The sequence below is a fragment of the Pelmatolapia mariae genome, linkage group LG9 (assembly GCF_036321145.2).
Source record: "Pelmatolapia mariae isolate MD_Pm_ZW linkage group LG9, Pm_UMD_F_2, whole genome shotgun sequence".
Classification (NCBI taxonomy): domain Eukaryota; kingdom Metazoa; phylum Chordata; class Actinopteri; order Cichliformes; family Cichlidae; genus Pelmatolapia; species Pelmatolapia mariae.
This window is the reverse complement of record NC_086235.1, coordinates 13,606,785-13,634,742: the sequence shown is the minus strand read 5'-3', so window position 1 is coordinate 13,634,742 and position 27,958 is coordinate 13,606,785. Positions and strand designations below refer to the sequence as shown.

The window sequence follows — 27,958 nt, the reverse complement described above, 5'->3', positions numbered from 1 at the left end:
CCAGTTTCTTTTATTTCCAGCTCAGTTTCATCATAGATCTCTCTCTGCCCTTCATTTGTACATAATAAAATGTTGATTGAGAAATTTATGTACAGTGTTTTATAATAAACAAATCTATGTACAACATGCGCGTGTCATGACTTTTGACAAGGAACCAAAGCTTCGGCTTGAATGAAATGTAAAAAAAAAAAAAATTAAGCAGTTGGTTTATTGAGTGCACAGTCATTGCAGATGTTAAGGCCGTGGTCGTTACAGGACACTTTGCATCACAGAAGTAACCATATAACACTTCAGAGTGGAAAAGAAAGACACGTGACTGATTGGCCTTTGAGATGAGGACGGATCCAAGCGAGTACACAATGATGCACTTCCCTCTCATTTGGAATTACACAGATGTTGCAACGCCTCCGTCGCAGCTCAGGACCAGCGTGTAACAAACTGTTCACTCACAGTCGGCTAGTCTGAGCCACGGGAGGCTTTTGCAGTTACAGTACTGTAAGCAGTGAAGGGTTCAGCTGCAGTTTTCAGTTGTAATTATTCATTTACATATACGTTTCCTGTAAGAAACTCAAACATCACAATTTGCCTAAATACCAAGTTTACTTGCGCTTCGTAAGGATGCACAAATTTAATGGCCTGGTTTGGGGCTTTCAACAAATCTGGTTACATTTGTTGTGTCGCACCAACTTTGGTCTGTTAAATGTTCAAAGACCGTTTGACGAGGAGCTGAAAAACTTTAAAATTCTTCTTTTTATGGTGATTCTTGTTATCAACAACAAAATAAATATTGGCATTGGCATCAGGTTTCAGTCAAACTAAAATTTTAAACATCAGAATGGGCTCAAAAAATAAAAAAAATAAATCAGTGCATCCTTAATACCAAACCTCAAGTCAAGAGGAAAGCGCCATGATTCAGATCAGAGACCCCTGCTTGCCGTTTTGTTCTGTTAAGCCAGAGTTGGCACTCACATCAGCACCAGAGGTCCATCCAAACCAAACTCCTGTTGCCTCCCTCGCTATTTTTGTCCAACCCTGCTGGTCTAAGGACTTAAGGGTGGCAGGTAAATTGCTTTTCTCCCCTGGAGTAGCTGCCTGAAGAGAAGCCCAGCAGAGGAGGATCATTTGTCTCTGGTTAGCACCATCTCTGTGAGCCTGATGAGGGCGTCTCTCTCTGGGGATGGCCTGAGCCTACTGATCTGCCTGATTGCTTCTTTGCAGTAGTGCTGGGCCAGGTAGTTGGTCTGCTGCACACCATTGCTCTAAAACAGAAGGAGGAGCACTCACATTATTAAAGTTTTTAATCTATTAACCTATATCGGATTTTTAAGACTGACCAATACAGATCTGTGGTAATTTACAAAAAAAATACTGATACTTTTTTTTTCTAAATATTTTTAACAGTTTCCCTAACATTTATTATTTATTTATCTAAATGTGTCTGCTTGGATCAGCTCGTTGTGAGTTTGTGGGTTCCAAACGTGTTGTCAACAGAGAAGCTGCAGAGCTCCCTCTGGTGGAGAAACTACATAACTTCAATGCACAGATTTTTTTATTTTTATGTATTTTTTTGCTTTTTAGGCGGGTCTTTTTTCTTTAGTGATCGGTTAGCAGTGAAGAGAAGACACGAAGAAGAAGTCACGCAGCAAAAGGCTGCAGGTTGGATGCGAACCCAGGCCGCTGCATTTCAGCCATAGGGCATATGGGCACCTGCTCAACCAGTGAGCTGGCAACTGGCATCTGCCACTCATAACATGGTCGAAGGGCAGTTCTCCTATCCTTTAAAAAAAGTAATTTATCAACTGCTATAAATGCTGATACTGTCAGCAAATAGCTAATACTGGATGATAATATCTGCTTGCTGATAAGTCGGCTCTGGCTCTGCTATCAACAATAAAACACTAAAATCATTGACAACTGCTTTTTTGTCACGCAGAGCTCAGCTTCGTTTACTAAACACCTACTTCTGGTTACAGTTTTGCAGCCTTTTGTGAATTATTAAATATTACAGCAGGCACTGCTCATAACCTGGTTATAACGGTGTGGCAGCATCATGCAATAATGGAAAAAGGAGAAATTCATAAAAGAATAAAGGAAGCGAGTTCACCTTAAAGCACAAGTAAGACCAGATTAAATTATTTCTTCAGAAAACCAAGACCAAGGCACTCCACACCGTGTTTAATAATCAGGACCGATCCCTCTCTAAGGGACGCACTGGGACAAGTCTGTCTTTGAGTGACTCGGCCAAATCCCAGATCTAAAGCACAAAGAACATCTGAGGAGAGACCCTGAAGATGACAGTTTAAGCACTTTCCCATCTAATCTGACAGAGCCTTGGAGGATCTGCACAAATCCAGGTGCGATTTGTGCTCGCACAGTTTACACCAGAGTGACAGTACTGCTAAAAGTACCGAGTGAGTTTGACTACTTCTGTAAATGAGACTTTGGCTTTGGATTTTTAAATGCATTTCCAAAAATCTATAAAACCATCCTCACATCATTAGTTTCAGAGTGCAGATTGTTAGACCTTGGCCCACAGTCCCAGCAACACTTCAGACTAGGTAAAGTTCTTAGCATCGCTTTTAGATCTCTCTCTGCTCTTTATTTGTACACAATAAAACGTTTATTGTAAAATTTATGTACAGTGTTTTATTATAAACAAATCTATGTCAACATGCATGTGTCATGACTTTTAAGAAGCTAATTTCACATCATTTTATTTTTTTTTAATATCAATTTTATTAAGAGAGCCCTTCTTTTGGTTGGACCTTTAAGGCTTTCACTTATGGCGTATTACGGGTCATACCTGAAGGACGTACTGCCAGGCTCGATCTACGTCTCCTTTGGAGGCGAAACGTCTCATGATCATTGCATGAAGCTCAGGAAACTGAAATGACAAACGGATAAAAACTGACTAAAGACAGTTTGCAGTCCATCTCATTTAGCTAGTGGTGCACAGTTTGTCTGCATGTCCTGAGTAACAGCGATGGTGGCGGTGTCTCACCTGCTGACAAGCAAACAGGACCGGACCAGTAGCCAAACCCAATTTCAAATCAGCCGCTGCGGGCTTCCCCAGCTGACTGGCTCCAGATGTGAAGTCCAAAACATCATCCACCAACTACAGGACAAAACAAACTGCCTTATTACATATAACTACTGTGCAAAAAAATCATTACTGATATTTGCTCATCACTGAGGGCGATGCTTTGCTTAACAGCCGGTACCTGAAATGCAATGCCAACATTCTTCCCATACTGGTACGCTATTTCATGCACTTCAGGATCAGAGTTTACCAGAATGGAAACCTTAAATGAAAGAGTGCAGACAGTCAACGAAAAAAACATTAAAAGTGCAGAAAACGAGGCTTTTCTCCATCTCTCTGCTATTTATGTGAAGACAGAACGTACATACTGCTTTGCAACTGTTTGCAATAAGACTCGCTGTCTTCTTGAAGGTCTTCTCGAGGTAGTGTTTGAATCGCTCGTTCTCGTTCTCCTTGGAACCCAACTGCATGAATTCACCTGCAATCACAAGGCTATATGTAAATGCATTCTTCCGGCCAGTTCTTCTGCATGCTGCTTCTCGGCTCATCGTGACTTACCTCGCACCAGGTCCTCTATGACCTGAGATAAAACTTTCACCACTGTGATGTTACCGATACGAGCCAAGGCCATTGAGGCAGCCGAGAGGATGAAATCTCCGGCTAAGATAGCCTGGAAGAGAGGAGGCCGAATGATACACGAACTGATGGTTCGGAAAAACATATCAGACCAAACGATTTAATCTCCTTTACCTTTTTTTCACCCCACACTTCATTAATTGTTCTCTTCCCTCTTCGCTTATCTGATCCATCTATGACATCATCATGCACCAGGCTGGCAGTGTGAATCATTTCAGAGATCATAGCGATGGCCCTCTGCCCTGGGAGCAAATCTCTACAGTGGACAAACACAGACAGCAAACAGGAGGAAGTCAGATGCAATTATCTGAAACAAAAGAGCTTGTCATGATGGTGCAATCAGGACTCTGACCCATGTGTCGCAGAGTAAAATACAACTGAGTTTAGGGTCGTTTACCCGGCTCTGTTGCTGTGGATGTTAAGGGCGCGAGCCATCAGTACCACTATCATTGGTCGGATGGCCTTCCCCTTGCCATCGAAATAGTATTCACAGAGAGATTTCAGCTCTACTTTGGACACAAACAGCTCCTGTAAAGGACAGTAAAAAGCATGCGTTTTATTTCCCCCATAAGCAACTGCTGTGCAGAAAGAAATCTGCCAATCACCACAGGGCAGGAAACTGCCCACTCTGACCCAACAGCCTTTATTAATTTGTCACAGCCATTGCAAAAATATCTCAGACAGACTTCCTTTTAGTTTTTCTCTACGTTCTTTAGCAGCTTAAAACTCCTATTGTGAAATAAGGGTGTGGCTTTGCTCTGTTGGCGGGTGAGAGGGGAGGCAGACTGTTTCAAGGAGAAATTCAGAGTACTGTTGAATGGGTAAGCTAACAGGCTTGGTGGTTAATAAGTAGTGAGTTTTATTTTTAAAAAGGTAAAAACCTGCCAGTATTAGTGAATGAATCCTAACTGCATTAAAGATAAAGTGTGTGCTTCGCAAACATCTGGATTTAACTACTGATTTGTTCAACCTTAAAATTGGGTTGAAAAACTAATAAATGTGAGCTGAAATAAAGCTGTTACTTTACAAGAAGTGACCAGAGAAAGGGATGCAACACAAAACAGAATACAGCACAACAATCGCTTCAGCACAACTAAGCTAAAGCTAAATTGGATTGATCTCTTTGAAGACTTACTTTTTTGATGTCGTCATATAAACTCGTCAAGTCTTTCTGGGCTAACGTGAAGGGGTCCTTGGGCTTTGTGTCACTGTGTGTCGCTCTGCAACAGCAAGACTGTAGTGTTGGAAGCAGCAACCGTGACTGGTGTCTGGAAAGAAAGATCTGCAAATATTTATGCTGAAACTGAACGTGTGATTTGAAATGCACAATTTCCTCAAATATATTAATAAATAAAAATGTAAAAATCACTACTTAGCTGGACTACCTAACAACTCACCTGATTAGAAAGTTTCCTGCTTTCATGTTTATCTGTGCAGCTGTTGGTGGCTGAAATTGAAAATGAGATCATAACAAAGATGAGCTCAGGCATGTGCAGCACATCAGGTTTGCAGAGGCTCTAGCACCCTGGAGTTAGTTGTTATTAAACAATTTTAAACCTACACAGGATCAATTATTTATGGACCCAGATTTTAAGCCCTGGGTGCATTAACTTAACATAGGAACAATAAAATAAAGAATATGCTCACAGTAACTGGGATTGATACAAGATAGAAACATTATTTTCTGTTTAAAATGCAGGTATTACATTTCATATAACTGAAGTCTTGCACATGTGGGTCAATGCCGAATGAATGAATGAAGTGCAACTGAGGCAGGCAGCTGGCCAAGTCAAAGACAGCTTACCAAGTTAAAGACAGCTTACGTGCAAGCAGGAAGTCTCAACCTCTATGAGCTCAACAAGTCACCAATCATTTCATTTAAACACACAGATATAAAATTCTCTTTACTGACGAATGGAAATAAAGTTTCACTGGCATGGGATATGACAGATAGTAGAATAAAGCAGAAGTGGGCATTGCCTCTAAATCACCACTCTGCAGTGAATGACCTTCCTGGTTTTGAAAAGTCCTCCATGCCGGCTCTCCAGCTTTTTATTAACCGCAAACTCACCCTGGTTTCCGGCGTGGAGATGCAGGAAGCCCGGCTCAACAGGGATGCAGAGGCGGAGGAAGACACAGGACTGCCCTTCAAGTGCCACAAATTTTCTAATATATTCGTGGCCGTGCAGCCCGTAGTCAACCTCGGGCATTGCCTCCACCACGGCCCCGCCATGTTACCTTAGGTTAACAGCATGCATCGGAAGTTACATATCGCAACGTGAACCGGAAAGAGAGTAAAGGAATATCCGGTGACGTCTCATAACGAGGAGCAGCAGAAGGCAGGAAATGATGGAGAGAGTAAATGCGCAATAATTTAGGTATACATACCTCAAGCTAGTGCTGGAAAATGTATTTTCAAGCTCGTCTTCAGATAATATACAGGTGTCTGGGATGAGGCTAGTTGCTGGGTTGCTAACAGCTAAGCTAGCTCTCGCCTTTTCATGACACTTTATTATTATTTGGGGTGTAATATGTAATAATAAACTAACGTAAAAACTAAAATTACCCTATCGTGATTTACAGGTATACGGTAGAGCTGACAGACAAAGTTAAGGTTGTTTAGTTCATGTTTAACTCGTTATTTGTTTAAGTTAATAGTTAAAAAAAACTTAAAAGTTGATTGGAGGAATTGTGTATGAAACGTAACGTGCAACTGATCATTTATTTACTCTGATTAAGGTTTAAAAGTCCTGAAATAAAATTTTAAGATCCTTTTACATCACTCCAGTATTTCCATTTAATGCCAAACAAAAATTATATTTTACTTAACACTTTAGTAGCCTATTAATAGTGACTTTAAGTCTTTTTTTTTACTATCGTAAGTAAAAGATCAGCTGTTTGGCTTAGAATAAGCACTAAGGGGAAGTGTGGTTTACCCTTTTTATTGCTTCCCTCAGATCTTCTATCTTTAATGCAGTGCTTCTCAAACCCTGGGCTGTGGATGTGGATAACCAGGTGAAAAATATAAAACAAAATTAAGGTGAACTAGAATATAATATGATTTTTTTGAAGTTAATGATTGATAAAACTGTGGGGCGTTTGGTACGAACCTTTCAGCTTCTTAAAGTGGGGCATGCCAGAGAAAAGTTGAAACCGGGTTCGATAAGTCAGCTGCTCCATCTGTGAAAATGTGGAGCACCTGTACAGCACTAGTCTTTGCTCTGGTGGCAGCATCGATCTTCACACCTGCGTATGTCCTGGAGTTCTGCCAAAATATAAGTCCTGAGTGTCACAGTGATGACAACACTGCATCTAACAGCCAATCGTCATCGCACACTGTGAAGTCCAAGTGGACCTTGAATGCTTCAAGCCTCATGCACGACCTCAACCAGTTCAGAGTCTCCTGCAAGAAGCTATTGGGTAAAACAGATTCTTGTCCTTACAGGTCAAAACATAGAGGAAGGCACTAATGTTATCATACAATCCCCTCTGTCCTCTCTGCAGAGGCACTCCCAATCGACAAAGTTGATGGCAACTTTGTTCGCACTGTGAAGAACTGCATATTTTCCAAGTCCATTCCAACCCCACTGAAAGGTCCATTGAGGTTGGCAGCAGCGTCTAAGGTGAGGATGCCATATCACTATCAGCACTGTAATTTCACAATATAGTGAATTCATTTATGTCTAAAATTGTCTTAACAGGATGTCATCGAGGGGATCTTAGATTTAGATGCGTCAGTGACTCGGTCAGGTGATTTTCTGCATTATGCGAGTGGTGGCAGACTACTGCCGGGGTCTGTGCCACTTGCTCACAGATATGGAGGTCATCAGGTATAAATGATTTTTATACCTGATAACTTTTTAAAAGCTATAAAGCTTTTGCTTATTTGCTGAGTTGATCTTTTTGACACGCTTTACTTTCCTCGATAGTTTGGCTACTGGGCAGGCCAGCTGGGTGATGGTCGAGCTCATTTCCTTGGTCAGTATTCAAACAAGTAAGTTAATTTTTTTTAATTATGTTTTTATGTTTTAAGTAATTTTCTGCCACTTAAAGCCTTTACATATTTTCCTTCTCAATTTTCATAGAAAGGGGGAGGTATGGGAACTCCAGCTTAAAGGATCTGGAAAAACACCATATTCAAGGTTTGTATTTATTTGTACATATATTTGTGCAATAGCTATTACATTTATTATTTGTAGTAATATACAGGTGTGTTAGGGGATAGCTAAAGAGAAGGAAAGGCAGGAGCGTGGAGGTGAGAGTAGGGGCTTTAATTGTAGGGTCTATGATGCTTCGAAGGACGGCAGAGGAGGATGCTAGGCAGAGGGTGACATGGAGGCAGATGATCTGCTGTAATGACCCCTAAAGATGAATAAGTAGTACGCATGGCTATTAATAATAGTATGCATGGCTGTAAAATTGTGCAGTCATGCAATGCAACCAAAAAAGTATGATTTCACATCTGGCTACAGGTCAGGAGATGGTCGTGCTGTAATCCGGTCTTCTGTCAGGGAGTTCCTGTGCAGTGAAGCGATGCATTTCCTGGGTGTTCCCACCAGCAGGGCTGCCAGGTGAGAATAAATGATTTTGAGAGCTATAAGTTTGGTATAAGATTACAAACTTAGCACAAAAAGTAAAGAAATGTGTGTTTGGTTGATGATAATTATTTGTTTTTACCATGATTCTATGTAGTAATAATAATTTGCTTAATCAGACATTTACAAGCAATCAAACATTCTTGGTACCTCTGATTCAGATTCAGTAGCAAAGAGGGATGTTTTGCAGTAATTTTTCTGGCACTGGATTTTGTGTGTTTTTATCCACACAAGGAAATGATCAGTTTTACCTACTACAAATTTTACCCTCCTTACTGTCAATCAGGACTTTTGATGTGCAGAAATGTGTTATCAATTTATATTTCATTCATTCACATAAAATTAGTTCAAGTCATACGAGCTTGACTCATATGACTTGAACATTTTTTTGGCATTTGCAAAAAGAGAGGCGTTTTTAAAGAAATTATAACCCAGAATTTGTGTGAATCGTGTGATTTTTGTCACCATTTAATTGTTATGTGTTTTATATTTATCTGCTAATTCTTTGCTTTTTCTTTTAGTCTGATTGTCAGTGAGGAGCCTGTGTTGAGGGATCAGTTCTACAATGGAAATGTGAAAGCAGAGAGAGGTACAGGGATTTACCCATGACTGGAGCCTTTTATTTCAAACTGCATTACTTTTTGACAATCCAGCATAATTTTTATTACTGTTATGCAGATGTTTTGTCTGCTGCCTTAATCTTTGTTCTGGTTCAGCTTTTCTTTTTTCCCCACAGGAGCTGTTGTTCTGCGATTGGCCAAGTCATGGTTTCGGATTGGATCCTTAGAAATTTTGTCTCAAAGTGGAGAAATAGATCTTCTGAGGTGAGACTGCCTGGTCACATGACAAAGTTTACTTCATAGTTGTTTACATATGGCTTTGTTCTGTGTCCTGTTGTGTTTGTAATGTTATTTTATCGTTATTTTCGTTTTAGAAAGCTGTTGAACTTTGTGATAGACGAACATTTTCCTTTTATAAATCCAGACAACCCAGAAAAATATTTGGTGAGTAATAAAAGAGCACACCTGAATGTACCGCTTTTGTTTTAAGTAAATAACCTATTGAGGTTTTCTTTGCAGGTGTTTTTTTCCACAGTTGTAAATGAAACGGCACATCTGATTGCCCAGTGGATGTCAGTCGGTTTTGCACATGGTGAGAAACTGAACATTCTTATCACACAGTTTAAACCAACGCTACTGATAGCTGTCGCTGTTCTCACCACAGGTGTGTGCAACACAGACAACTTCAGTCTTCTTTCTATCACCATCGACTACGGACCGTTTGGCTTTATGGAGTCATATAACCCCAGTGTGTAGACTGTTTCATGTTGCTTTTACTCCAAAATAACTGAAATCCTCTTGCTGTCAGTTCTCAAACAAATATATATATATATTTCTTTTTGTTGCAGATTTTATCCCCAACACATCTGATGATGAAGGCAGGTACAGCATTGGAGCTCAGGCAAATGTTGGCTTCTTCAATCTAGAGAAACTCTTGGTGGCTCTGATTCCTGTGCTTACACAGACACAACAGAAACAGTAAGAATACCACAACATCACTTTGTCTCAAGGGGGATTTACTAAATATAGGACTTGAACTCTTTTTGTCATTTCGACAAACTGGAACAGCTTTGCTGTTAGCTCGTTCTTACAGAAGCCTGTTTATTTGAAAAACAAAAGCACAGAAACACGAGCAAAATAACTTCAGAGTCACACAAAGCCATGTGAAAAGAATAATACATCCCACAATTTATTTTCAGCATATTTTAATTCAAATATATCTTTAAAGATTTTCTTTGAGAAAGTGTAGAAATAAAGTAGTCACACAATGCAACAAAATGAAAGCAGCCACATGGAAAGTAAGTACACCCCTCACTTTAAATCTATCCCTCTTATGAAAACTGACCCCAGCAAAGCAAACAACCATTTAGTGTTTCTTGTCATCATACAAATATCTACAAATCTTTTTAAGGTGTCAAAAAAAGTTCTGGATTATTCTTGTAAATGTATTTTTCACTGTGAGACGAATCATCTATAGTTGTTTTTATATCCCTCAAAAATGAACTAGGGATGAAAGCAAAAACAACAGGAAAATCTGTGTGAAAAAGCAAACCATGCAGTTTTTAAAAGAAACTTTATTAAAAGGTTCAACTTAAAGAGACAGTTCAATCAAACAACAGAAATGAAGGTGTCAGCAAAACAGAGGTGCTGCAAAAAATAAAAGACCAAAGAAAAACAATTCTGTTCAAAGAAAGCAACAACTATGCATTCATAGCCCCTAAAAGAAAACACACCACAGAACAATCCTCTGCAGGATGGAGAACACAACTACTTACTGCTAGTGCAGAAACACACATCACAAAACTACTGGAGCTGACCCACACTCTGAGGCTCAGGGGCTTCTCTCAAGCCTCTCTTTTATACTGCAGTTGGAAACAGGACACATCCACCAACACACACACTAGGCCTGCTAGGGCTGTAACAGTCATGAAGAGATTGCACAAATTCCATGGATAATAAGTCACGAGATGTATCAATTGCAGAACTACATACAAGAACTTTTGGAATGATGTTCTCTGGACGGACAAAAGTTTTTAGGAGCTGTTCAGGAGTATAACTTAACTTTGAATTGTTGACTGGAAATGTTCCAAAGAGTGGAGGAAGACAAAGTGATCTGAAAGTTCAAGCTGCAGTGGATCGTGTAAACCATTATAATGACCCTAAAAAACTAACAAAAATGTGGTTCAAAAAGTATAAATAATGAACTGGATTTAAATCCTATTAAAATATTGCAGGTGAATTCAAAGTAGGCAGTAGACACAGTCAAGAGATATTTAGAGGAGTGGTCAAGAATAGAGCCTGAGTGAAGCTATTCAGTGATGCAACCTAAAATGCTAAAATTCTTTTGCTAATGCTGTACTTACTTTTTTGCATAAATATTGTAATCTATTGAAAAAAGCAAATAGGTAAAAAACAAACAAACAGTGGGATATACGTAGCTGCTTATTACACCTTCAAGTTTATTAATGTGACTTCTTCTTTTCTAATTTGAAGAAATTCATGAAGTCAAATTGTAAACTTGTCGTCTTAACCTTTTGCAGGGCGAAAATTATTCTTAAAGGATATGCTAACATTTACCAAATGAGGTGAGCTTCATGTGAAATGTTATCTTACTTGTGTTCATGCTGCAGCAAAGCCAAGACTGCATTTATTCATGTCTCCGCTTCAGGGTTCACCAGATATTTAAGGCAAAACTGGGACTTCTTGGTGAAGATGAGGACGATAACGACCTCATTGCTTTCCTGCTTAAGGTGAGCCAGTTGCAGTTGTTATTATACAGTTCGTTTCAGTCTTGTAAATCAGTTTAGTCTCACTCTCTGCACTGTAATTTCGCTTTCCCTTTACAGATGATGGAGGACACAGAGTCTGACTTCACCATGACCTTCAGGGAGCTCAGCGAAGTTTCGGCCAAGCAGCTTCTTAACAAGAACTTCACGCAGGTGGAGCTAAAAGTGACAAAATGTTGTTGTTCCTTTCAATCTCTAGATTTTGTTGTGAAGCTGGCCAATCTGTTGAATCAGTTGTACCAATACTGAGCTTTCCTTGCACAGCATGCATTTCTTATAATTATGCATGCAGGAAATGTAAAGGATTGTATTATTTCTAAATCAGATGTGGGCTCTTGATGACCTATCACACCACAAGCACTTTTCTGATTGGCTTAACAAGTACCTGTTCCGGCTCAGTAGGTAAGGAAGGTCACGAGAGGTCATTTTGAATTTACTTATTTACATTTGTGTGACACCAGGATGTTTGTTGCTGTGAATTAATCTCTTTCCTCTGTTTCTGTTCAGACAGCAGGATGATAGCGATTTGGATCGTCAACACAGGATGAAAAGTAAATCAAACTCAGTGTAACTAAATCTTAATGTTGATTAAACGATGAGGGATATAAATATTTATATTCTTAGATGTTTGTTATGCAGTGGTGACAGACACATCTGATTGGATTAAATGTTTTACAGATGTAAATGCGAGATATGTGCTGAGGAACTGGATGGCGGAGTCTGCAATAAGGAAAGCTGAGAGGAATGACTTTTCCGAGGTATGTGTCTGATAAAAGGACCTGTCACACAAAACAAATAAAACGACACCCGAAGTTGTTTATGATTTGTTTCTACTGCAGTTTACTTTACCACTTTACCACTAGGTGGAGCTGCTGCACCACATCCTGTCCTCACCCTTTGTTACACAAGAGACTGCAGAGGAGGCGGGCTATGCAGCAAGACCTCCACAGTGGGCTAGCAGGTTAAAGGTCAGCTGTTCGTCATGAGTGACCTCCTAATAAAAAACTTGTAGCATATTTTGCTGTGATGTGTCATTTGTTGTGCAATATATTTGCTCCAAAAGGCAAAGAGATCCACAAACAAGCACCAACTGCAGGTGGTTACTGTAAAAGCCTGTCTGAGGGGAGGAAGCACAGCATTTAGCCATGTCCACGAGGTCTAGACTGTGCTGGCCCTGCGGCAGACTGACAACTTGCCCAGCAAAGCAACAACATATTTTAATAATACAGATCTTGATGGTGCAGCACAGCCAGGAGATTCAAGGGTTTATTTAGGTGGGTTGAAGAGTCAAATGAAAACAGACTATCTAACTCGTATATTTACTGGTAACACAATGACTGTGTTTTTACAGTATTTACAGCTATGTATGCAAATATATATACAATATGGAAGTACGATAACAGCATGACAAAGCAAACTGTAATAGCCTTTTTGAGCCCAACGTTTTCAAATGCTTTTCAAAACTGAACTTTTTTTCAAAGGTTAACTCGTTTGTGTCGTGGAAGCTGTTCAGAAAAAGGATGAATGCCTAAAAGGAGAAATCTACAGAGAACTCCACTGGCTTCATCTTTGAGAAAAGGCTGGTTAAGTTGTTGGCTGTTTAGGCATAGTTCATTCTGTATTTATACTCCACAAGTTCTCTGTTCAGGCTACTGGTCTGCACGCTTCTTCTGCATGGCTAGCATCAGTTCTGACATGAAGTCTCCACCTCCTCCTCCTCCGCCTCCTTGCGTTGGTGCAGTCCTCTTTGGTGGAGCCGGAGGAACCTTCTTCAATGACCCAGAGGTCCTCACAGCTGGTCTTAGGGTGGCGACAGGAGCAGCCGGTGGTGGTGGAGGAGGAGGTGGTGGTGGTGGGGGACCCCCAGCAGCTACAAACACTGGGTCAGGTGGAGGTGGTGGCAAAGACACTGGGTCTGGTGGTGGCGGGGGCAGAGAGTGGTCCACGCCACCAAAACTAGGAGGTGGTGGTGGCAGTGAACTAAAGCCAGTAGCTGGAGGAGGTGGTGGAAGAAAGTCTGGCGGAGCCTCTAAGTGGTCGTCAGTGGGTGGAGGTGGTGGTGGAGGGAGATTGTCCATATCAAGTGGAGGTGGAGGGAAGTTGTTTGGTTGATTCCGCTTTGGGGGGGTGGGTTTTGAGGCAGTCTTGGCAGCCATGGGAGGAGGAGGAGGGAGCACTGGGTCTGGAGGTGGTGGAGGGAGGACCTCGGCTAATGGTGGTGGTGGTGGTGGAGCTGGATTCTGATAAGTTAGAATAAAATTTAAAGATATAAGATTGACAGGAAGGGAAAAGATTCTTAAACAAAAGAAAAGGAGAGGGCTTGTACTGGATAAATGGTGTTAATGGCATTATGGGAAATGTAGGAACTAGCTTCAGTTTTGTCCTATGCATGGTTTGTTTTTATAGACTAAACTATAAAAACAGTCACAATAACGGCTAACCAGTGCTTCCCTTCTGATGAAGTGCTATTTACCTGAGAAATAGGTCCTGGCTGTGGCTTGGTAGCATGACCGTTGGCCTGGTTTGGTGATTTAGCTGGAAGAGGAAGAGAAACACTTTCAGTACAAGTGAAAAAGTTTGTGCTAATATTACTGCATCAGATCAATGAAACAATCAGTGAAGGAGAAATTGCATGTCATGCTACCTTTGACTGTGGGTGAAGGTGTTGATTGATTGGAGCTTGATGGAGTGCTGCGGTTCGTCCACACAGAGTTAGAAGCCTTTATCTCTGCTGTTTTAAAATTTTCATACAGCGATGCCCCGTACTGGAAGCAAAAGAAAAAGACAACCTGATTTTGTATCTTTGCTTAAGGAAAAACTGTATTTTGTGCAGTTTTTCATATTTACCTTTGCAATCCGTATTCCGGTCACCCAAAGGTTCATGCTCCAAATATCATCACAGCAGAGGTACTTTATGTACTGAGACTCCTTCTGGATCTGAGGATGCTGCAGAGGCATAGCCACAGTATAGGTTTTTGATCAGTAATCTAATATTCTCTGTTGAAGAAGATTTTCAATCGCCAGACAATCATTTTTGGTCATCTGTCTTTTTTGTTCTTGTCTTTGGGTTTTGAACTGTTTGTCTGGCAAAGTTTTGAATCCCATATGCCAATCAAAAACACCACATGGACAAAAACATTGGGCCACACCTTTTAATCTTTGATTCCTTGTGTTTTCAGTCCCATCACCACAGGTGTATAAAATCAAGCACCTAACCATGCAATGTGCTTTACCAACATTTGTGAAGGATGTTTTTTCTCTACTAAAGAGCTCACTGAATTTGAATGCTGAATTTGGATGTTCCAACAGGATGCCGCCATTGCAACAAGTTCGTTTCTGAAATATCTTCCATTCTCAATATTACACGATCAGCTGTAAGTTATGTTATTGCAAACTGTAGTGTTTAGAAACTGTAGCAAGACCACATAATATTACAGAGCTCCTTTAGCACAAAAACTGTGGACCAGAAGCTTTCATGGCTCCTGTAGATGTAATGTATATGTGGCAAGTGATCAGCCAGATTGCATCAGTCCCACCTTCTAAATTAAACTCGCGATGTCCAAAGAAATGTTTTTTAACAACTTTAACAACTGAAATTAACAACCCATAGCCAATTAGGACTTATTTTAGCATTGAATATAAGGTCTTTCATGTCATTAATTAAATTTCTTCTCACCTATATATTCCACCATTGGCTGTAAATGGGATTATTGCAAACTGCAAACAAGGAATATCAGCAGTTCAGCCACAAAGTGTCAAACCACATAAAGTTCACTGAGTGCTGAGGCACATAGGCCAAGGCTCTGGTGACTCAGTAAGTGCAGAGCTCCAGATCTCCTCTGACATTAACATCAGCACAAAAACTGCGCACCAGGAGCTTAACGGTATAGATTTCCATGGCTGAACAGCTCCTGTTAGTGTAACTCTGTAAGTGGTCCAGTTCCTTTGTGTCCATTATGGCAGATTGATCAGGATTTAAAATTACTGTAAGTTGAAACCCTGAACAGTTTTATGCACAAGCAGGGTCTCGTCTTCTCATAAAAGCATTAATAATTTATGAGTCCTCATGACTGTTTTCATGCTCAGATGTACAGATTTGTACATGATAATTTATGTCCTAAAATATATTTTAAAAACCCAACTGCACAAAACTGCTTCATTACAGGAACCCTATCTTAATTAAATATATTAACAGTCACTTATATTAAATGCACACTAAGCTGGTTTTGAGGCAACGACAGGCTGAACCTGCTACACTGTGACCTACTTGTTGCTATTGTTTACCTTCTCCTCGACATTACAGACAGCCATAAGGGGGCAGCGTGGGTCTAGAAGCAGATAGTTTGGTGCAAGTCAAATAAATAATAAATATGTATATTCACTTCCTGTTTTGTGGGATATTTCTGTTTGCAGCTGTGAACAGAAACCAGTCCTCAGATGGATCATGTAATTCAATATTATTGCGACTAGTGAGAAGGCTGATGTTCGTTTTGCTTTTGTTGTTGCGTCCATGCAAGAAGATATCCACATATGCCAACTTTCTGACCATAAATGCTTACTGTAACATTAATTCCCCCCGTCTATTGTTTCCCTCCCTGAAGCCGAAGTTAAATTACCTTGTAATGACACAATATGAGTTATAGAAGCTTGGTTATTCATAATGGGGGTGGTATTAGAGATCACCTCCGGCTGCTCCTCTGAATATTTAACAGCAAATTGATGAGGCTAAATTGTTCTGTTGTCGTCCTTGAATTGCAGCAGTTTTTTGTCGGCTCATAAACGCCACCTCATCAATCTGTCAAAACGCTAATTTAACATTCTGGCAGCTAAGAACAGCTTCAGCTATTACTGTATTTACTTTGTAAGTTTAACTTTAAGGTAAGGAGGCCAGTTGAAACCTGGCTGGAGTTCTGAAAGGTAATTTTCTGTTTGCCCTTGCAGCAGCGCCTTATTCCCTTCAACCCAAGCCTCGAGTATTTTGTCTTTCACTTGAAGCTAATTCAGTTTCTTTGCTTCTCTAAGCTCTTTTTGCTCTGCTCCTCAACATCTAGTCTAATGGGATCTGCTGATTCTAGTGTTTCCCAGACAAGATAGGGGAAAAGAAAAAAGCAGACTTTCACATCCCTTTAACACTGACCAGCAAACCATCTAATTCTTGCTTTTGAGTCCGTCAGCATTTTTTACCCTTAAATGATTACTGTAAGTACCTCAAACTACTGCCACTATTACACTTTAAAATCACTCTTAAATAGACAAAAAGTACTTTTGTGTAAATGATTACAAGAAGTAGGAAGTTTCTTAAAATTCTTGCCACTTTTGAGACTAAATTGGACAAAACAGTGTCGTTTCACTTCTTTAAATCGAAGTATTAATTGCTTTTCAAAATTTCCAGCCATGCAGGCAGCTGCAGGGCTTGCCACGCTCACCACTTTGGTTAGCATCTTTTAAATAGTGCAGCACTCAGTGTAGCACACAGTGTGAAGGAAGTTGCAGCTTCTGCGTTTATCTGGTCCACAATGAAAGGGCGTGTGGCGTGTGGCTTTGAAGCGAGCTGAATCGATATGCAGCCTTACCTTCAGCACAAAGCAGAAGTCAGTTGGAGCTTTGTATTTGCTCTTAAAGTCTTTGCCGTAGTAGACGTTTACGTTGTCGAACTGGACGAAGCAGACGAGGTCACGGGACGACTGAAAGGGAACAAAAGACGATTGTTCGGTTTGGGTTTTTTCTTTTTTGCCATTTACCTGTTTCTATGCCAACTAAATTCAATATCTACCCTACAGATGCAGTAGCAGGGTATAATGTGCTGCATAAATGGTTATTTGGGAGCTGGAGCTGCCAAAAGATCTGAGATATGTGGCAAGTACACTGTAGGTATCAGAGGGGGAGTAATAACCCCAGTTATATCCAGTGGTGCATAACACAAAAGTGGGGTTAATAAAGCTGAAAGACTCTTAACAGTCCCTTGGAAAGATGAAAAAACTTGATATTACACTTCATTAGGGTTTCAGTTGACATAGCAAAAATATCTCTGTATCTGTGGGATTTTCATCTTTCACCACTCCTGTTCAGCACGTCTGAGGCCGGCTGAATCAGAGCATTAGCAGTTGGACGTGTGTTTTCTCTCTTGCGTTCTCCTTTTGACTCCTGACCTTGGTCTTCCCTTTGGGCACGTAATAAATTCCCGAGGCCCTTAGCTGGAAGAGCCGCTGCTTCCAGGACTTCTTTCCATCTTCTTTAAGATGCAGCACCCCCTCGAGATCAGGCACGATGATGGAAGTCCCGCAGAAGTTCTCCTGCAGAGATGAGGAGGGGATGAAAGGGTAAGTTACTAATAGGAAAAAGTCACCTTATGGATGATGTTACACCTATAGGTTGTATGTGAGTGTGTTTTACCTGTATTAATAACTCTTTGTCCTTATCTTTCATATCTCTGAGAGTTTTCCTATCCTTCTTCCACAGATAAAAGTTCTGTAGGAACAAAAAGTGCTTGAATTATTGCTTTAGGGACCGGCATGTTGGTTTATTGGTTAGGCCACCTCTTTGTAAAACAACTTAAAGTGGACCTATTAGACTTATTTACAGCTCAGTTATTTTCTTCTTGGAATCATATGAAGAAGGTTTGCATGAATAACAATTCAGAAAAATGCTTATTTATCTCACTGGGCCTTGATGCAGCTTGTCGGTTCATCCTCTGTTTGAAACGAGCAGTTTTAGCTCCTCTACCTTCAAGGTTTTAAGGGTTAAGGAATTAAACTAAAGGATATCATTCTCTAAAAGAGCAGAAGAAGTCATATAACCTTTAAAAAACAAAAAACATCGGGGTCTCAGACCCTTTTGTCTCTGTATGAGTGAAATACTTTGGCGTCATATCATAGTCCGAGCCAGTATGTTTTCATTGTGAGGAAAAGCCCAGAGGGAAAATCTATTTGGTAGTTCTTGTCAAAAGCTCAAATAGTAAATGAATAAGGACATACTGTATGAAAGAGATCTGTCTTTTGTTGGAGGACATGGAAGACATGATGGAATACTTTAAAAACGAGAAAATCCTCGCTGGTTTTCCAACCCAGCTGTTTGCCTCTGCCAACAGACCGAATCAATTAAATACTGTAAGATATTAAAGGGTCCCATTGTATCACAAACATGCCAAGATCTCCTTTTTTTTTTGCCTGAAGCCGTTTCGCTTGATATACTGCAGTGTGGACATAAACGTAAGAGGTCGTGCCGCACAGACAAAAAGTCATTGCATAATTGAGAAGGTGAAAAAATTCAGATGGCGCAGAGCTGAAACAATGTGCAGATAGATTTGCACAAATTCAGTCCAAGAATAAGGAGCCACACCACATCTCACCCAATGGATGTGTGAGATCCCACACGAAAGCTGCTTACTATCAGTGTTCATTTATAGAGGTTCATATAGTTTTATAAAAGAGAAACTATTGAAGTAGACCAACCTGTGGGTTTTTGAAAACCTCATATTTCTCTGGTCTCTCTTGGAAGAGTACTTTGTTCTCGCTGTCCCTTGTCCACGCTGAGAGTGGGTCCACAAGGTTCTCGTGGTCTTCAAACGCCCGTTCTGCCAAAAGAAAAGAATAGATGTATAACTTATTAGTCTGGCACATTCATAGTGAAATATTGCTGGAGAAGAGTCATTTTGATGTACTGTTTATTTAATGAGATGACAGATTCTTTACATAGTTTAGCTTTTGAAATTCCACCATGCAAAGTCACAACAGATGAATGAAGAGGCTTGAACTAGAGAATATTAAGGTACCAAAGGGCCAGAGCGACTTTAAGCCAGACCTGAGTGAGTCTCTCAAGCGTATGACACACATGTCGCTATTTATGGTCTCTATTCTGATATGTTGTTTGTCTACTTCCTAAAAAATTGTCATTCAATATCTTGTTATACATATGTCCACAGTATCAAGTATCAAGCTAAAGTAAAGAAAAAGAAACCTTCTAATTAAGTGTTTAAAATCCTTGAAAAGCGCAGATTTTAATGCTGGAGCTTATCCATGTGGTTCTTTATCTTACTTAATTTTAGCTTTATTTAATATATCACTAAAATTTATACCTGCTGTCACTGGACAAGTGGAAATAAAGAATATTATTACCCTGTGAAATGTCAAGAAAGGCTCACTTCTGATGTGATTAGATGACTGATGAGGACAAAAGTCCATTATTTTTTTAAAATTTAAAAAATTGTATTGTGAGATTAGTATTTTTTCACTTTGAACCTTCATCGGGGTCCGTTTTAAATTCAACGGAAGGAAACAAGTAGTTCTCTTTTTGTTTCTAACACAGTCATTATTTGCAAAAGCCAAAGCAGCCTGAGGTTCAAAGATCAATACGTTTCTTTTCCTGCTCTGAAAAAATAGCCAGTGGTTTGAGGATGTTAAAAAAACGTTTAAATAATGATGTTACACTTTTTAAAATTATAATATCACAGGAAATAACTACACAGGTACAAATAACATAACGGTGTCCGGGCCTAAAAATAAAATAATTCCTTATCTTGCGTGTATCACAGCTTCTGTATTTTATTTTTTGCTAATATATTTAGCTATACATGCATAGCAGCCTCTGCGAGTTCCTCCTCGGTCTTCCCCATGCTTTTAGGAACTGTAGAGTAACCTCCCACTTTTGCATTTTAAAACTGAAATGACAGAAAGCAGTCCAAAGTCTTCAGAGCCGGAGGTGAAAAGCCCGCTGAAGGAATTTATTTTTTGTTCCCTTGTTCTCAGATGCTGGTCCTTTCGTGCAACATGCGGTGGTTCTGAATGTCAGATATTATTAGCACATTTAAGTAAAGCACTATTTTTTTTCTATCTCTGCAGTAAATCCAGCTGATCTCTCTTCAATCAGCCATGAAATATAGTTTGGCTCAGCCACTTTGGAAGATTAAACTGTCTCCAGTTTACTTTCTCACACTGTCTCTGCGGTGCACTATTGTTCAAACCAGAACGCACGCCAGTCTTTATCTTTGTGCCATGAAGCAAGTCAAAATAAATGCTTCGCCGCAGTAGATCACTCCATCGCGAAATCTTTAAATCAGCTGCACTTGCTTCAAAGTTAGTCACACAGCTGTACAATTGTCTATTTCAAATGAGCTGAATTAAGGGAGGACCCAATAAAATCCAACCTTCAGCATTTGCTGGCAGGACTTTAAATGGTACTAAACCTCCAAAACACATTAAGAGCTTTTTCCTTCTCCTCCTCCTTCTCCTCCTTTTTCCTCCTTCGCCCACCCACATGCCTGGTGCTGTAGATCTCCATCATATACTGGCCCTTTGAATGTAGTTTAGCCCTGGTCTCAAATTATGGGTTACCAGCTGAGGCAGAGGTAGGCATTAAATAAATTGCTGCCAGGGTTCCAGACTAGTTTGACTATTACAATCATTAAATGGATGGTGTGACTTTGCTTGCTGGAGTGAGTTATTAGGAGTAAAAGTCCCTTTGAACTGCATTAACCACATGGTGCTTTTCAGTAGTGTGCATGGCGAGCACATGGGTGAATGTATAACAGCGGAGATTTTCTGGAGAGCTGGTGTTGCTCGTTGAGCTCTATGGGTGTTTATTGGGCATGATTTGCCTTGACGTTTTGCTGAAGAAGATTAAAGGTCAGCTGCAGTGTTAGTAATGTTCAAGGGTTTAAAAATGAATGAACTGTTTCCATTTTGGAGCTGTTTTGCTGTGCAGTTAGCCAAAGGTGACACAAAATCCCAAACACTCTTGTGCCTGTGAGTCAAATGGCGCACACAGAGGAATTCTTGCATGGCTGGCACTCTATAGATAGCAGTCTGTGTGTCAGACGACTAATTTAAGCCAAGAACTATGATTTGGTTAGTGCTGACCAAAGGGAAAAACGCACGTCGGCTCTTATTTTTTGCACCAGCAGCACAGATATGTCATCTTTACCATGAGGTACAAAAAGAAGTGGGAATATAAATCAAAATGGAGGAAGAGGAATTTAACTTAAAATTGAGATTAAAAACATTACTAAACCCTGCAGTTCCTCTAATGGCCACTTGAGGCTTGCTTTAAAAGAAGAAGACACACATAAATCCCCCTCCCTGCACACATAAAAAACTTTCTAGTTGATTCAGGGTGTCTGGAATATCTTTCTGAAGCCATGTGTCTGTCATTATCATGATGTAATGTGGTGACAGCCAAAAAGCTAATGCTGAAGCTTCAGAATGGAGAGGCTAAATCCAGTGGCTGATGTAATATGCCCAAATTTGCAGTATACATGCCTGATATAAAAATCAAACAAACAACAACAACAACAACAACAACAACAACAACAAAAAACTCTGTATTGTACTGTATTAACTGTACAAAGGCTTGAAGTTTGCATTGTTTGCTTCAAATAAGAGGTTGGTGATAACATTAGCGTAGCTGCTATCTACATGCTAGGTATCATTTCATCTAATTTGTTACTTTAAGAGCATTTGTGTATAATTATTTGAGAAATAATATGGCTTGTTGTGAATTTAATTTCCTCCATTCAAGAATTGTTTTTCAGAGTTGTTGAGAGTGATATTTTAGTACTTTATTACTTTCTCTGTATGACACTTATAACTAAATTGCAGGTTCAGTCAAGCTAGTTAGCTTTAGCTGATACCTTTAGCACTCCACCTTCACTTGTAAATGTCATGACTGCTAGTTTAGCTCACTGGGTTTCCAAATTTGTCTAATCTTCCCTGTTTTATCTAACAAAGGCAAAAATGTCCAAAAAATTATTGTGAAAAGACAATCTAGTCTCAGTGGCTTTGTCCATCTTTTATGTACAGTATGATATATATATGAGAGTGCTTTTTTGATTTATTCTATCCAAACCAAGAGTAAAGTCTTAGTTGAAGATTTTATTTTTATTTTACATGTACTATACCCTTTAACAAACACATTCTTTGAAAGGAAAACGTTTTTAAAACAAGTGTTATGAAAAAAAACTAATGATATATATCCCAATCTGATAAAGCTTATTATTCTGTACCACTGTCCTCATGTTGTCAGAAACATGTATTTATCCTCTGTTGAAAACAGTCATTAACAAATTTATGATTTTCTTGTTTCTGAGTAATGTTTTCTACACACCGCAGTCCCCAGCAAAATAAGATATTATTAAAGTTATATAATTATGATGAATGTCTAAAGATGTAAACTGCAGTGGATTAACATGTTCTTATTCTTCATCTTCAAATTTAAAATAAGAAATGGAATAATTCCAAGCTTAGCCATTAATTTTGCGCATTACAACAACTTATAAAATTTCTTTAAAGCAAAATAATACCGACTCATATTTTATTGCTCACAAAAGTTAATGGTTTTACCACCAGTATTTGATTAAAACTGCTTCAGGATGAAGTAAAACAAATCTCTGTGCATGATATAGAAAAATGGCTATTTAAAAACACCAATTATCTCTGTTAAAATCTGATAAAGTTGTAAGAAAACACAAAAAGCAGATGGTACCGCCGATGGAGGTGCAGCCCAGCAGCCGACGTAAATATAGCACAGACAGCTCAGACGGAGGATTGAGATCATAAGGCTTCTATTTCCGCATGACAGGGAGGATGACTGACAGTGTCCGATACAGCAAATTAAACCCACCTGTCTACACTCCTCGTGTGAGTGTAAGCAAGAGAGCGACAGAGAATATAAATATAAAGGAGAGGAGGAGGGCAAGAAAGAGATGGATGTGAGTAAGATCAGTGTTTCATTGTGAGCTCGGTGCAGTTTGGCTGCCACAGTGCCAATAAAAACACAGTCCATCATCTCGACCAGGATGAAATATCCCACCTTGTAGAGTGAGTGTATATTTTTGTGTGTGAGTGTGTTTGAGACAGTTTGACAGTTCATATAAAAACACACTGAAGTCTGGTGTTGTTAACGCAGTAATATACCACCACTGTGTTTTTCTGGTTTTGTTGATATATTTGCTGCTCAGCTAGTGCTTATTGCCGTGGCGTTTCTGCACTAAATTACCCAGATGTCACTTGTCGGTGAAGCGGTGTCAGCACAACTTTGACATCTTTCTCTGTATTTTCTGCCAATGTCATTTAGGTAGTTACTCATTCGTGCGATCGAGTTCTTTGATTTATTCCAAACTGCTCCTCGAATCGCAAACGTCTTTTTCTTTGCACTGAAAGATTTCTTATTTTCCCCCTGAAAATACTTAACCTGTCTGCGGGTTTTTAAAACGGCAAATATCTTATGAAATAACTACATATTGAATCATAGTGCAATGGTGCCTTAAAATCATTGCCCATAAAGGTTCCATCAACACTGCGGCTGCATTTCCCATCAAACCCACTGCAGCATTTTTAAAGGTACATATACTATATATTTGTACTAACAGACACTGCGTCACTTACCACAGCTATGCTGATGACACACAGCTTTATATAGTACCGTCTCCTAGAAATATGTGACCGAGCTATTCTGCATATAGTGCCTGTAACTTTTGTTCAGTTCAACTTAGACTTACCATTAATTAACAGTGACTGAGATTTGAACTTCAGACTCCTTACAGGGTTCCTTCCTTTCTGACGCTTGTAATAACCAAAATTTACAAAACTGACATAACTTTTCAGTCATTATGAATCAAAATCAGTGACTTAGCCCATAAACTCATTCAGAGAACATGTTAAAGGTCAAGACAAAGGGTCATCTATAGAGTTTTTTGGTGTGGCATTATGCTCACATTGATCAAGAACTGTCTCCTGTATTGACCATGATACAACCACCAGTCTGTTACCCCTGACCAGTTAGCAAGTGGCTGTTGGAGGTTGCTAGCTGATAAAATTGGTCACTAAAAACCTCCTCATGATTGCTGTAGTTGCCATGGCTGTCCATAGTTTGCCTGTAAGACACTGACTTGTCGAGCTGTAGTAAAAAAAAAAAAAAAAGTGTAACAGAAACGGAGAATCACCTTCGAGATAAAAGCTAAACTGTCAACACATTTCAAATTGCACGACGGTTTCTGTTTCTGGTTTGTGCTGCACCTAGTTTCACCAATGCTCAGCGGTTACTTAGCAAGTGTTTTCAGACAAGATGGTGTCTTTATGCAACCACAGCAATTTGTTACTGACCAAACCAGTCACGAGCATTTTTTGTCAAACGGTCAGGGAATATGTATCTTTTTCTAGCAACCGATGGTTGTCAGATAATTTCAGACCGGTCATTTGACCCTAAAAGAAGTTAACACCATCAACATAGCACTGTATAGCAACTACTCTATGGTAGCTTACATGCTATAATGTGGTAACTCACCAAGCTGCAGTTCTGGGTTGGTCTCACATATGCTCCAGTTCACATTGCAGTCACAATGAGACTTCTCAAACATGTTGTCCAGAACTTCCCTGACATTCTGTCGCTCATCGACCATCAGCGTCTTGGAGCTGCCATCATTCATTAGTACCTTCACCACCAACTGTCAAACAGAAAAACACAGCTTTTTAAAAAATTTTATTTATTTTTTTTTTACCCCACAAGCACAAAAAATATCAAAATATCAAAGTGATGTTTTCTGGTGTTCTTGCACAACTTTAGATTTGAAAAATTCTATTTTTATGGCAAAGTGACTTAGCTTACCTTAGCTTGCCAAAGCAAAAGAGTTAAAGCTCATTTTTACCGTATACTTCTTGTAATCTTTGAACAAACAAGCACATTCTTGGTCTTGTGTACAGAACTGCATTCGCAGTCTTCATGGAAAGCCATTTAGTATAGATTAGCATTAAAAAGATTTAGCCTGCATCTTTTAATCTAACTCCAAGCAAGAAACAGAGCAAAAGGTTTAAGTTTAAGGTTTCCAACATGTTGGACAGCAGCAGGTGTAAGACATTAAATCCAGCCTTTATGCACATGCAGCTTGTTTGTTTGCCAGTTTAATTACAGGATATGCACAGTAAATGGATGTTTCTGTCTCCTAACGTTAGCTTTACTGGAAGACTTTGAGCATCAGCACTTCTGTCTTCTGATTCGAGCTTTGCTGTAATTTCTTCTTTATTGTCTTTTTGCAGTCTTAGCACCTCAGTGTTGGATGAGATTAATTTTGCCCCAGAGCAAAGCATTTTTTCCCCTGCAGGCTCATATGGTTTCACAATTCCTCTCATCTGGTAAGAAATCCTGCTTTGGAAAAGCTGAGGAGTTTCACAGCACTAAGGTCAGCCAGTTGCTTGCTTTTTGTCATAAAAATGGGGGTTTCAGAGATGTTATCACAAGAGGATTTAGAGCTTCAGGTCACAAGTCACTCAGTTTCACCCCTCCTTGAAAAACAGTCGGGTTTTGACATGTGGTTGAATGAACTATCGCTGGAAATTTAATTTTCCTCCTAGCACTTCCTCTCCCCAAGATCCTATCTTATAAAAAATATCCCCAAACATGCTCAGAAACCAGTGGGCTTATCTGAAACTTGTGGTCCTCTGACTACTTTCTGCTGAAATTCCTGGAAGTGCACCTGGCACTTCTGTATCTCTTCTATGAACCCAGAGACACACATCCATATGAAAGTGGCCTGTGTTTCCTCAGCTTCCACACGCACATATGGCTTTTTGGAAAAAGTTCCTTTTTAGTTTTCACTTCTAAGAATTTGTAACTACCATCTTAACAGGGAACTAGGTCACTGTGAAGAGCCAAATCACGAGTATAAGAGTAAAACTTGGCAGTCGTATCAGTCACAGTCATCTATGATAAAAGAATGGCATGCCATCTGCATGAAACTAGTTTGGTTTTGTGTAAAAATTGCTGCTCTGGAAGTGTAGCTTTGCATGCAAGAACACATGTCTGAGCTTTTGAATGCTGCTTTGAAGATGAGAAAGTGTCCACATATCACCCCCAAACAGGAAACCACGCTGTCCTGCGGGATGCTGGCTGGATGAAAGTAACCATCCATTACTGTGATTGATGGCTCTTCCAAAAGAGAAAAAAGGAAACGAAACCCATGCTATGTTTGACCATTAAGTTTTGTACAGTAATGTTCAGGTGGCTGTAATTCTATACGTCTCTACTCTTGCCAGTGGATGTCAGCTCAGAGGGCAAAACAAGACGTCGGTGTTTGCTTGTCTTACCTTTTTCACTTTAGCTTCCTTTAGTTTCTCAAGAGCGAGTTTGATTTTGTCTGCCTTCATCTGCGCCTCGATCTCCTCCTGAATAAGACATGCACAAGGATGAGATGTTACATGGTCATTTTTTTTTTTTTTTTTTTTAGAAAAGTACAATGTAAGCACCAAAAAGAAAATTAGCTAACTTCACAATCATAAAGAAAATGTGTTAATTCACTTTTTAACAGACTGACGACCTTTTTAAGGTGTACCCTGCTATAATCTAGTATTTGTTAGACAATATCACAATTATTATCTTTCAAGGAAAACTAATTAATTTAACATAAAGGTTGCCAGAAATTCATTTCTTATCATATAAAGTCATGAGTCACAACAAAAAATCTTGCAGTTTTGTAAAAAAAAAAGAAAAGGAAAGCATGTGAAAAGTTTGGGTCATGACAAAACCACTTGTGACATTAGTGAGACATATCTGTGAGTCATTTTTAAATTTTTAACGGGGTTAATGAGGAGGAGGGGGACATTGTACATCAAAAGTGTAAAACACAAAGTTCCCAGCAGGAATCTCCTGGCTGACAACTCTGACTTAATTGCATTATGTAGTATTACTCCATATAATGACACTCTATGGGGTGTTCCGAGGTTAACAACATGTGTAGGTTAATGAGATTACTGCAGTTCACTTGAACTAGGAGCAACCTCAGTGACGCACTCTCAAGGTGTGATTCAATGTGAAAATGACCCACTAGATCATTTATTAATACTGTTATGACTTATAGCTCATTTTAATGTAAGGCAGAATGTAACATCTGTGTGAATAAGAGCATGTAAAGTATATCTTCATCTTTAAATGAAGCAAAGCTCAACACTAGTACACCAGTACCAACACTGGAAGCTCAGAAAATTGAGCTTTCTATTATTATCTACTGCTGTAAAACAGTTTACTTTAACAAAACCACAATCTCTTCCAAACACTAGTCAAGTGTTTGGGGGCTGAGCCTATCATCCCACCTAGGTCCTACTTTCAAGTGGAACCACTCCTATGTGTAGCCTCAGGTGTGCTTACATGTGTGGTTTCAGGCTGTAGGAACAATAAACGGTGCGATTGTTTGGTTAGAGACCTTTGTGACTCATTAGTGACAGACTCAAAGTCTTTTTCCATAGAACCAGTTCCAGTCAGCTCTATAGCTCTCATCATTATACATCATTTAGGAGGTTTATGTTGCATAAAGCTGTATACAGATCCAATGATTATGGTTAACTTTTTCTGGCTGCTGTT

At 39.5% G+C, this 27,958-nt stretch overlaps 3 protein-coding genes across 6 annotated transcripts in view; 1 reads left to right on the top strand and 2 right to left on the bottom strand.

Annotated features, from left to right (window-relative positions):
• Nucleotides 1–181: 181 nt before the first annotated feature.
• Nucleotides 182–5,973, bottom strand: pdss1 (prenyl (decaprenyl) diphosphate synthase, subunit 1). Its single transcript, XM_063483316.1, has 11 exons — nt 5,748–5,973; nt 5,074–5,123; nt 4,812–4,944; nt 4,074–4,204; nt 3,791–3,932; nt 3,599–3,710; nt 3,409–3,518; nt 3,222–3,302; nt 3,002–3,115; nt 2,804–2,884; nt 182–1,259 (listed from the first exon to the last, which is right to left on the bottom strand). The coding sequence occupies exons 1-11, from the start codon at nt 5,907–5,909 to the stop codon at nt 1,119–1,121; spliced, it is 1,257 nt and encodes a 418-aa protein (XP_063339386.1). The 5' UTR covers nt 5,910–5,973; the 3' UTR covers nt 182–1,118.
• A 13-nt stretch (nt 5,974–5,986) lies between these two features.
• LOC134634230 (protein adenylyltransferase SelO-like) lies at nt 5,987–12,697 on the top strand. Of its 3 annotated transcripts, XM_063483304.1 has the most exons (21): nt 5,987–6,054; nt 6,634–6,691; nt 6,794–7,096; nt 7,181–7,299; nt 7,378–7,506; nt 7,606–7,670; nt 7,762–7,818; nt 8,149–8,247; nt 8,793–8,860; nt 9,008–9,095; nt 9,206–9,275; nt 9,351–9,423; nt 9,475–9,579; nt 9,680–9,809; nt 11,372–11,416; nt 11,500–11,581; nt 11,678–11,770; nt 11,943–12,019; nt 12,125–12,168; nt 12,296–12,375; nt 12,481–12,697. In XM_063483304.1, the coding sequence occupies exons 3-21, from the start codon at nt 6,865–6,867 to the stop codon at nt 12,601–12,603; spliced, it is 1,779 nt and encodes a 592-aa protein (XP_063339374.1). In that variant the 5' UTR covers nt 5,987–6,054; nt 6,634–6,691; nt 6,794–6,864; the 3' UTR covers nt 12,604–12,697. The 3 variants fall into 3 exon arrangements, with proteins under 3 accessions (XP_063339374.1, XP_063339377.1, XP_063339376.1); XM_063483306.1 differs by lacking the exon at nt 5,987–6,054 and having other exon boundaries at nt 6,559–7,096; nt 9,496–9,579; XM_063483307.1 differs by lacking the exons at nt 5,987–6,054; nt 11,372–11,416 and having other exon boundaries at nt 6,556–7,096.
• A 169-nt stretch (nt 12,698–12,866) lies between these two features.
• Nucleotides 12,867–27,958, bottom strand: part of apbb1ip (amyloid beta (A4) precursor protein-binding, family B, member 1 interacting protein) — a 44,968-nt gene continuing 29,876 nt past the window's right edge. The window contains exons 5-14 of one of the 2 annotated variants that reach the window (XM_063483302.1): nt 26,689–26,766; nt 24,893–25,052; nt 19,069–19,190; nt 18,011–18,085; nt 17,767–17,910; nt 17,191–17,301; nt 14,465–14,563; nt 14,262–14,382; nt 14,091–14,152; nt 12,867–13,857 (exon numbers count right to left, since the gene is read on the bottom strand). In XM_063483302.1, coding sequence (XP_063339372.1) covers nt 13,267–13,857; nt 14,091–14,152; nt 14,262–14,382; nt 14,465–14,563; nt 17,191–17,301; nt 17,767–17,910; nt 18,011–18,085; nt 19,069–19,190; nt 24,893–25,052; nt 26,689–26,766 — 1,563 coding nt within the window. In that variant the 3' untranslated portion in view covers nt 12,867–13,266. The remainder of the gene's footprint in view (nt 13,858–14,090; nt 14,153–14,261; nt 14,383–14,464; nt 14,564–17,190; nt 17,302–17,766; nt 17,911–18,010; nt 18,086–19,068; nt 19,191–24,892; nt 25,053–26,688; nt 26,767–27,958) is intronic. The other variant, XM_063483303.1, reaches the window with a different exon arrangement.

Coding starts and splice junctions, on each gene's coding strand:
- pdss1 (XM_063483316.1), bottom strand. CDS start 5,909: ATGGCGGGGCCGTGGTGGAGGCAATGCCCGAGGTTGACTACGGGCTGC. Junction 3,933..4,073: donor ATCCACAGCAACAGAGCCGG/GTAAACGACCCT, acceptor TGTCCACTGTAG/AGATTTGCTCCCAGGGCAGA. Junction 3,519..3,598: donor CATAGAGGACCTGGTGCGAG/GTAAGTCACGAT, acceptor TTGTGATTGCAG/GTGAATTCATGCAGTTGGGT.
- LOC134634230 (XM_063483304.1), top strand. CDS start 6,865: ATGTGGAGCACCTGTACAGCACTAGTCTTTGCTCTGGTGGCAGCATCG. Junction 9,810..11,371: donor ACACAGACACAACAGAAACA/GTAAGAATACCA, acceptor AACCTTTTGCAG/GGCGAAAATTATTCTTAAAG. Junction 11,771..11,942: donor TTAACAAGAACTTCACGCAG/GTGGAGCTAAAA, acceptor TTTCTAAATCAG/ATGTGGGCTCTTGATGACCT.